Genomic DNA, 10412 nt, shown 5'->3' on the forward strand with positions numbered 1-10412 from the left:
TTGGGATCAACTGGAGACAAGCTGCTGGCTGATCTCACTTGAAGGAAAAATTAGAATGTTATCAGAGCCAGTCTGTGGCAAGATTTGTCCCTTTAGACAGCTGCTAATTTCAATCACTTTGGGCCAAGTGCAGTTACACTTTCTTATGAGTCATTAGAATTAAAGGAATGTAATCTTAGAAGTCCTGATTTGTATTTGCAATCAATAACAGCTGTAATATTTATGTTAACATTACAGTTAATGCTGTGCTTCCTGGTATAAGAGCACTTCTCATATGTATTTGAGTCTCTTTTGTTTAGATGTAAAAATTCAGCACTTGCAAACACTTAAACAATGCTTGTGCTAGATTCCAAAAAAGTAGAACCAAATTCCTAAAATAATAAGACTTATTCCATATTAAAAACTTTTAAAACTTTTTATTTTTTCCCATTCCCATTTGCTTTTCTTGACATTTTAATTTTCAGGCATAGACAGCAAAGTAGTTGTGAGTTTACATCAGCTCAATAAATGAGGTATCCTTCACTACTACATTTCCCTCTTGTTGGCAATGTCAAGTTTTCTGAATACAGTTGTTAGAAGTAGGAGAGTAGGTTGTTTTTAGAAATTTGTTTGGGTCTAAATACCATGTATTAATTTAGTATCAAAGTAGCAATTTGTAAGGAGAATATTTTTCTCTTACAGTCATGAGCCACACTGCCAGCCAATGTTTCTTTAACCTGCTACATCTGAGTGTGTCTGGAGGGCTGGTGCATGTGGCTTTGATGACACAAAGTGTTGTAACCATTTGGGTGCATTCTGGGTGTGCTTTTATGAAGCAGAAACTTTTGTAGTAGACAGCACTGAAATTGCATCATGCAACTCGTAATTTCTGGGTAGTGTGTTCAGGAAGCAGTCCCTGTAACATAATGTAAAATAATGCTCTTCTGTCTGTTCAAGAGGCCAGGAGAAAGAGACTGCTGTTTCACTCCTTAAAAATACTGAGTGCCCAGGAGGTCACTTGGGTGCCTCAGGCGACTTGGCCTATAAAAATAAAGCCTTTTTTAAAAACACACCTAAAAATAGATTTGAAGTCTATTTTTAATCTCCTGGAAATCTGCTTTCTGATCTGTAATGTTAAATGAAACTTGCAGGATACTTGAGGGTTAGGATGTAGGATTCTCTACCTATTCACTGCTGCTTTTTGACTGGGGTTTTCCTGAGCTTGCCATGAAAGCATCTGTAAGGATGATGAAGAGAAATGCACATTGGTTTAGCCTTTCCTGGGTTCCTGCTGTAAGAAAACGTGACCACTGCTTGTGCAGGGAGATAGATGAGACCAAGCTATCAGCTTGTGTTGGGTGCACAGCTTTTCCTTTCTCTGAAATCCAGGCAGCTGTGGGGCTGCTGCTGCTGTCACAGCTCTGGCTTTGAGTGCCCAGCCCTCAGCACTCTTAGGCTTGAGGAGAGGGCATCTCATCCTTCTGTGTTCTCTCCCCTGCCTCCTTATGAGCATGCAAAATGCAGCAGAACTGACACCCTTCTCCGCAAGGAAATGCTACTCAGTTAGTGAGGATAATTTTCTGAGCTGTTTAGGGTTCTAAAGGTCTAGCATTGGATTAATGCCATGCTGGACTTGAAATAACTGGTCATATTAAAAGAGAAGGGAAGATACCTTCTGGTTTTACTCTACACTGTATTTCATGTTCTTTTCCTTCCATTTATCTTCCATCTTTTATTCATGCAGATGTGTTTAAAAATATATAATTTGTTGACTATTGCTTTGGGGATGTTGCCAGGTATGGCTGTGGATTTAGGGATTTGATCTATTTAAGTACTATTTAAATCAATTGAATGTAATGACTCCACTAGCTCTCAATGGAGATAAATTGAATTCTTTGCAGAGTTTGCAAGGGCTGCCAAAGGTATCTCAGTGTTGTAATTTCTGTATATTTGTGTATAATACTTGGGAGACAAAATATTATGATTTCAAAATATGAAATTCTTTTTTTTTCTTCTATCTGTTTAGTTAAAATATATAAGGTATCAACCATAGGAAACCCTGTTAAGAAAAAGCTGACACAGTCTAAAGTCCAGCTATTGCCAACATAATTTGCCCTCTGCACTGTACTTTACCGGTTTTAATTATGTGATAAGATTTAAAAACAGATATGCCTCACATTTTCTTCATCAACCACAGGTGATGTGTAATACTATTCTCTCTCTGTTTGACAGTACAAGAAAAGAATGTCCTTGCCTTTATTACAGTTTTAATGAATGCTAGGAAATTATAAACCATTTGCATTAGCTACTGTGAATTTAATGTGTCGTTGAGGTGTCAAGAGAGTTAGTTGGTCGACTCCAGTGCCTGTGAATTAAACAGTGATAATGAGACAATTGCTTAGAGTTAAGTTATGGTATTAATTATTTAGCTGACTTGTGATTAATATATTACTGAAAAGAAAAAACTTTATACATTTGGAAACACAAGCTTTATGTCAGCTTCCAATTTACTAATACTGGCTAAAATAAATAATATAAATAATTTCCAAAAAAGAAAGTTTACATGTGATTTCATACTCTTTTTAGAATACTTTGAAGAAAAATAGTTTTTGATTGTACGTTTGTGTTGGAGGACTGGTACTATTGTAAATACAAGCAATTGTTAAATAGCTAATAGTCAATCCAAGAGGTTGTATAAATCCTGATGATGATGATGATTATTATTATCATTGCTATTATTTAATTGATTATATTATTTCATATGAATTGTTTGTAACTATAATCACTTTTAAAGAGTACTGTACACAGAAAAGAAAAACCAGGTTGGTTCCAAGTGAAACTGAGGATTGCATATGTGTGGAATACAGTGTGGGCAGAACTCACCTGACCTGGCACTGCAGAAGGTGGCATTGGACTGCAGTGTTTTGGTCTGTGTATGTGCAGCTACAGTTGTCCAACATACCTTTAATTGTAAAGTTTCCACTTTCAGTGGTGAGATTCCTATTTCCACTGGAGCATAATTTCCAAATAGAACAAGAGGACATCTCCACAGGCACTCCAGATGTGTAATGTCCCTTATTCAGCAAATCAGATGAGCAGGTGTTGAAATGCTGGTTCTTTGAGCAGTCCCAGTGGAGTTATCACAGAAAAATGTGTATGTTTACAACAAAATAAAAGGAAATGGACAACAATGAAAAAGCTACAACCATGATGTTCTAATTTGTGTATGTCACAATGCAATTTTTCTGCAATTTATTCAGTTAGACAATATATTTGGTGCAATTCACAAAGTGACTGTTCAAATCCACTTATCATGTTTGCATGATATATTTTCATGGTGAAACTCTTCCACCTTAGCTTTTTTAAATCAATCAATCAATCTATCTATCTATCTATCTATTTATCTATCTATCTATCTATCTATCTCTATATATCTCACATACAGAATTAGGATTAATTTTGTATTTTCTTTATTTTTAGGTATTCTTGGGTTTTGTAGTCAATATTTTTCTGGTATTTGTCTAATCAGTAAGGTATGGTGTTGAAAAGTGTCACTGGAAGTAGAAGCCTAAAAAAAATTCTTCACTTGATTTGAAAGGCAAGTTTTCTTTCTGTACATTAGCACTGCTGTATTTAATGAAGTTTCTTGTCTTTTTGTATGTTTTTACCAGGACTGCTGTCTTAAATCTTAGATTTGAAAGAACACTATAGAGCATTTTATCCTTCCTATGACTAGAATTGTACAAAGGAACATGTCTGTATGAATTAATATACAGAACAAGGCCTTGGGAGGGGAATTACTACAGCTTCTGATATCAGTGCTGACTAACAGTTAAACCCTAGGTAAGAATCTGTAATAGTGCCAATGCAAAATTAGAAAATAATCACAATATTAACAAGTAGCTGTGCTAAAAGTGGGGTTTTTGCTAGAATTCATAATTAGTAATAAAGGAATAATGAATAATACATTCTGGACCTCCTAAACTGACAAAATTAAGACATAAATTATATTTACTTTTGAAACAATATATGACACCACTTTAATATCTATCCCCAAATATGAAATTTAAAAGTTTTAATATTTAAGAAATATAGATTTTGAAATCACATTCTCTGAAAAAATTATAATTATTACAAATACTATTGACTGCTGCTTTTGAGAACTATGTGGAAAACAATTTCTTGCTTTCTTATTCAGTTTTTAAAATTTGATTTCTACAGCATTTAGACATATATAAAGTGAATATGGAGCAGGTTTTGTTGTTTCCTTGTGTCATCAAGCAATTTTCCTTCCTTGTTTCCTCAAGGCTTTCGCAGATCAAGAGAAGATAAAAAAAATCACTAAACATGATAGAAAGTTTTTGGAAAAATCTGAAAAAAATTGATAGAGTATTCAGAGGGAATTATTGTCCAAAGAAGCTACTTGACCTGTTCAGGCTAACACATCTGCCATTAAAATATCCTTACCAACCATTCTTTCCCTGCTGTGGTGTGTGCTGAAGGAGGCACAGTGACACGCTGTGCAGCTGCTGTGGTTGTGCCAAAGTTCAGACTGAGCTAAGCGAGGCTTAGAAGCTATCTTTAGCATACAGATGAGTGATGCCATCCAAAGCACGTGCTCTCTCTTTTTACCTGAAAGTCTGATGCTATCACAAAAAACAAAATACCTTGTATCAACAAGCACTTGTTCTGCACTTGAATTATGCTGATTTTAATTACCAGACAGAATGTTAAAACCCAGATTGCTTTCTGACCCTCTGTATGTTGAATTATTGGGAAACATTTTGTTTGATTTTAGGACTGCTTGGCACTAATTTTATTCTTTCCAATTGTATGCCATTACAAAGTACATATTTTTCAATTTTCTGCTGTTCTGACATTATCAAATTCTAGTCACTACCCTGTTCTCTTGTTGCTAAGAGCCTCAGTTCACAAAGCAAAAGGAAATATGTGCTTGTGAAGAAAAGAATCGGGTTTTCAGAATTCCTCCAGCTGTTTGTGGTGTGCTTCATGTCGGAGATTAGGGAACCAAGAAGTTTTCTAAAATCTCAGAGCTCTCTGGCTTAATCCTTTGGGAATGAAACACTTTCTCTAGACCTTTCTGGTTTGCAGATCCCAAAGATGCACCCAGTAGCTTTGTTTACTAAAGAGCCAAGGAGACATATAACAAAGCTGCAGTACTGCCTCCATTATACTCCTTTGTGCAGGCACATCAGAGGGAAGAAAATGCATGGAGGAATGTGAGGTGGACACTGAAGGAAGCCGGGGAGGATAACTGTGGGGAGGAAGAAAATAAAGTGACATAAAAGGAAAACGTGATAGTAAAAATAGAATATAAAGTAGAAGAGGGGGAAAAAAAGGGGAGACAGTGACCTGGAAAAGAAAGAGAGATGGTGTTCCTGTGAATTCTGTGAATAATACTCAGCACATCTGTCTTAATGTGATTTGACATCTTGTCATAATGCTGACATGGTGCATCCATGTAGGGGCTTCTAGTGCAGCATGGTAAGCTCACAATGTCCTTCTTTTAGAGGTCCTCAGTAGCTTCTGGACAGTTATAATCAAGACAATAATACCAATTCAGAGCGTAATGCTGCAGGTGAGGTGCAAATAGATGAAAGAGACAGTGTGTGGTGAGAGACACAAATGGAGAAGACAGAAAAACTGGAAGAAAACTGAAGAAGGGACAGGAAGAGGTTGGTGAACAGACAGCTTTCCAGAAACAAGCCTTTGTTCTCTTACGGACAGTAAATACTACTGGCAGAAATGCTCTCAAGTGGGAGGTGACAGGAGCTGGGAAAGTTCAACTCGCTGACCTCAGATGAAAAATGGAGCGTGTGTTTAGAGGGAGTAAACTAAAGCAGGGAAAGTGAAGGTATGTTACTACCTAAAAATGTGGTAGGATATGTTACAGTGACCTGTGCTGGAAAGGTCTGACCCTCGTTCTGCAGCACTCCTCTGGTAGGTGTAGCACAGTGTGCATCAACTCACAAAATGTGTCTGCTGTTTGGAAAGCCAAGATAACACTTTGCCTTCAGGGAAGCATACAGCTCAGCCACTGTTAACTGGGTACCCGCATGGTGTTAAAAAAAGCCCAAAGCATACAGATTTGTTCTTTGGTCTATGCAAATTGTTTTTTGGAGAGAGGTTTTTTTAGAAATGGAGTAATTTTTTTTGTTTCCATTCACCATTTTCCTGCTGTTTTTCAGGGTTTTTTTAAAAACCAAAATCAAATTCAGATCCTTTCTTTTCAGTCTCCTCTATTCAGACTTGGGATTTCTGAATTAAATGCTGTAATATTATCTGCCTGCAGTTCCTCTGATTGGACTCCATGGGTGGCCCAAGTAATTTTCAGGCAATGGAGCTGGTTCTTTTCTCACTCACACTACTATAACTCATTGGCTTCAGTGAAGTTACTCTTGATTCACGGTGTTGTGAAAGAAGAACTGTGCTTGCTCTTTCATATGTTCTTTAATCTCCATGATATTTTTGTTTACATGTATAATTGATTCCCTGGGAATATGTCCTGCTGCTGACAGGTAGACCTAGGAACTTCCTAAGACAGAAATAAATGTAAGCATTTTTTAGGTCACTGAATTCAATCCACTGCTTCTATAACACTATGTTATATAATTTCTTTCATAAACTGCTCAGGCTTTAAACATTCATTAAGATCTATTCTTACTACAGTGGGTAAATTCAGACAGAAATGTTAGTTACATCCTGTATAAATTTAAAACTATAACTGAAATAATCTTCAAATGCTCTAAAAGTATTTTTCTTTCTCACCTATGTCTCACTTTTCAATACAGCAACCATGATAAAGGCTTCATTCTTGGCAGAAGGAGGCTCAGCTCTGGGAAAACACAATTCTGAAATTACAGGCATACTTTGGAAAGGTTACTGTGTACTTTTCTTTCATGGTCACATCCCTCTTGCAGATTTTAGTGGGAGCAGTCATCTGACAACAAATTTTTACCGTACTTGAAGTGCCACTCTGAAAATTAATTCCAGAAGGAGAAGGGTATGGAACAGGTGTGTACAACTCAGCTGAGGGTAGATTACTGCAGACTTTGACTACTTATCTTGGGCTGCCTTCCATTTACTACCCTGTTGTAACAAATCCCATCCATTTTATCCAAATTTGCTCTTCATTTATGGAATTAATGGGTTTAATTGACATGAAGTTGAAAATCATCAATATAATCAAGAAGTTGTAATTAAAGAATAGGTGAAAAGCACAGCCCTATTTTTCTCTTACGTAGTACAAATAAGATGATTCAGCAGAAGCCAACAGAATTATGCTGCTACCTGCAAATGCTACAGTGATACCTCCCTGTCCTCCCTACCTTTGCTATGCATATGTGTTGATCTGGAATACACTGCTATTTTTTGCCTTGTGTTGCTAAATCTCTGTTCTGCAGCTCACCTGAGCAGGCCATTGCTAGTACTCCCTTTCTGTTCTTAAGCTTCACTTCAGAAGCTGCTGCTGTTACTGAGGAAAGTTCTTGGCAATTGCTATTTAGCAGGGGAAACTGGTTTGCAGCAGCTGGAAGGTGGTGGCTGCACACCACAAGGGAGGGAGGAAGAGGTGTATTAGTTGTGAAAGCCAATGTACAGCAGCCAGTTGGCTGGGATACTGCTCTGGTGGCTCTTTATCCCACCCTTTGGCTACTCTATTTCTGATACAAATAAAGGTGCTCCAGTTGCATCATGTGAGTACAGAAAGCCTTATACTTGCTGGAAATGCTCAAAGTAACTGTGTGGTCTGTTCATGCAACACTTTGTAGGAGTAGCAGAGCACTCCCTTAGTTTTGTTGGCATTACACTGCCTATAGAATATGGGCCTATGGTGTTTGCTCTGAGGTCTCTGGGATTGCTGGACATGGGACATCCAAGGTTGAGACTGCTTGCTGCACGTATGCAATAACATGATGAGATGATTAGATACCAAGAATCCTAGACATACACATTCAAAATCCTAAACATACACAGTTCTCGGAATCTCCCTGGGAAACAATTCTGGTTGGAAAAAAGGACAGACAACCAATCTAAGGCAACCTGGATATGGTAGCTATATCTAACCATGTCTACAGGTCTCCCTTCTAGTGCAATGCCTTTGTGCTTCCCCATAGCAAGTTCTTTATTTGCAAACTTTCTTTGTCAAACGTGTGTGAGGTGCCCTGCTGTATGCTCATGTGGAGAGCAGTTGCCAGTCAGGAATCCTCAGTGCCTCACCATTCTCACCTTTAAAGTCAGCAGCTCTCAACCCAGCACGTGTTACTGGGCTGTTGAAAGAGGCCATTGCCTCTGGTCACGATCTGCTGCGTGCTCAACAACGTGCTGATCTCAGGCCAAGAAGAGAGCAGCGAGGCAGGACAAACTCGTTTCTTTCACCCACACAGCACACCGGGCCAGAGGAATTCTTTGGTAGGCTGTGTGTTACACAGAGAGTCTGGGGAGAGTCTGGTTTGTCTTCTAGATGCTTCTTAACCTGTAAGTGCATAATGGGGATGGGTCGTTTTGAGGCTTAGAGCTCTGATAAGGGGTTTTGGCAGAGTTACACATTCAGTTTAAGACATTACCACTCTCAAGTGTCTATTTTACTCTGCTGTTAGGTATTACTACACTCTTACGGTGTAGACTCCAGGTTACAGGCTGGCATGTTAAAATAATACCTACTTTAATTGTTTTACTCTCCTAGAATGATTATGACCTCAGGCAGTTGAGAGAAATCAAATCTTAAAACACAGCAGCTAAATATGCCAGAGCTTGTTGCCCAGAGCCTTTGGCCTTTGCTTCTTAACCATGAGAGAAAAGAGTCCTTGCCAGTACCTGCAGACCTGAGGACAACCATTCATGCCTTTACTTCCACTGCAGGTCCTCTGTCACCCCAGAAGTCCACTGCTTGTCCATATGGAGTACTGGTGTCACTGCAGTTACAACTTAAAAGAGGTATATGTAAAGAAACTTTGAAGTCACTGATACTGTATTAAGCAAAAAGTGAGGGCTGTTCTTTGGAAGGTGAGTTAATGAAGAAAAAATTATCTTGGAATTTTTATAGTTTATGTGATCTTAAAAGTGGTTTATGATCCTACCATGGAGTTCTTAGTTTCGTGGCTATTCTGATTCACTAAAAAATGCAGATGTAGTAGAAAATAGGTTGAAATATTCATTTATATAAAGAATGATATGACATCAGAGTAAAACATGAGGCTTTAATCTTAATTTCACTAAGAAATTAAGTGAAATTATGGCATTGCTGTCTTTTTTTGTCCATCTGTTTTTGAAATGGAAGGAGACTGGAAGCAAGAACGGGATCCCCTTCACTTGTCTGAGGATGCCTCATAAAATTTTGTTAACAAAAATCAATTCAAAAGTTGATCAATCATAAGACACAAGTCTACAAGAAATCAAACTTTAGTAGTTCCGATGTTTACATAAACACCTGGTAGTTGCTTCATGCCCAGCCATGGATTATGCCAAGCTGGCTGGAAACAGTTAGAGATGCTGGCAGCGTGCCCTGCCCACCTCCCACAGGTTCCCACTTTTGCAGCAGGAATGGCTCAATGCCTCATTAATGAGCTCCTGGGTTTCTGCATTTTGCAGATTGGCACATTAAGGCAAGCCAACATCAGTTTCTATTCAGGCTTAAGCCACAGCATTCCTGCTGTGGGAGATGTCTTGCAAGAGAGATTAGTGTACATATTGGGGTAGATGACTTGTCAGCTGCAGCTTAAACTATAGGGTGAGATGTATATTAGTATCTTCATCATTATTTCGTTAGAGGATAATTTTTAATTTATTAATCAGAAATCATTAATGGAAATGTTGAGGCGGTTTAGGATGTGGATGATAGCAGAAGAATGCCAAGAGGAACGGTCGTGACCATTACATTTTCTAGTTGGTGAAAAACTACATCTATCTATCATATTTAATTTTGTCAGCATAAGTTTGCTTCTGTTTTTCAACACAACAGCTCAAAATATAAAATAAAAAAATTTCATACATCACAGCATTGAACGTAGCAAATAGCAAGTATCGGCAATACCTGTTCTCTCTATGATGGGTGTGTTTTCCATGGCTCAGCGCTGTACAGTGCTCCCAAGGAGTGCGTACATGAATTCCTGGGACACGAACGGTCACGTCAGCATTTTTCCCCTGACATATTTCAGACAACCGGGCTGTGTAAGTGAAACGTTCGTGGTCCCCGCGCCCGCGGTGGCGGCGGTGGCAGCCGGGGTGGCCGGCGGGGCTGGCTGCCCGCGCGGGCGGGGCCGGCCGCGCTGTCGCGGGCAGCGCTCGGGGCGCGCGGAGGAGCGCCGGGCCGGGCCGGGCCGGGCCGGGCCGGGCCGGGGCTCCCGCGGCTCCCGAGCCCGCTCCGCGCGGCCCCTCGCGGGGGCGGCGGCTCCAGCGCGGGGCGGGCCGGGGGA

At 39.3% G+C, this 10412-nt stretch overlaps 1 protein-coding gene across 6 annotated transcripts in view; it reads right to left on the minus strand.

The window, feature by feature from the left end:
* The window catches only part of LOC116183116 (UDP-N-acetylglucosamine transferase subunit ALG14), a 34021-nt gene extending 23788 nt beyond the window's left edge, over positions 1 to 10233 (minus strand). Inside the window, exons 1-5 of one of the 6 annotated variants that reach the window (XR_013340467.1) lie at positions 10031 to 10233; positions 8815 to 8924; positions 8227 to 8473; positions 2942 to 3095; positions 291 to 2344 (exon numbers count right to left, since the gene is read on the minus strand). Coding sequence is in view for 1 of the 6 variants with exons in the window: in XM_077785459.1 (XP_077641585.1) it covers positions 10031 to 10061 (31 nt within the window). In the remaining 5 variants the exon portion in view is untranslated. Of the gene's footprint in view, positions 1 to 290; positions 2345 to 2941; positions 8474 to 8814; positions 8925 to 10030 lie in introns of those variants that run through there. The other 5 variants (XR_002465022.3, XR_013340466.1, XR_013340465.1 and 2 more) reach the window with 5 other exon arrangements.
* Between the last annotated feature and the right edge of the window lie 179 nt (positions 10234 to 10412).

Source organism: Lonchura striata, chromosome 9 (assembly GCF_046129695.1).
Source record: "Lonchura striata isolate bLonStr1 chromosome 9, bLonStr1.mat, whole genome shotgun sequence".
Taxonomy (NCBI): Eukaryota; Metazoa; Chordata; class Aves; order Passeriformes; family Estrildidae; genus Lonchura; species Lonchura striata.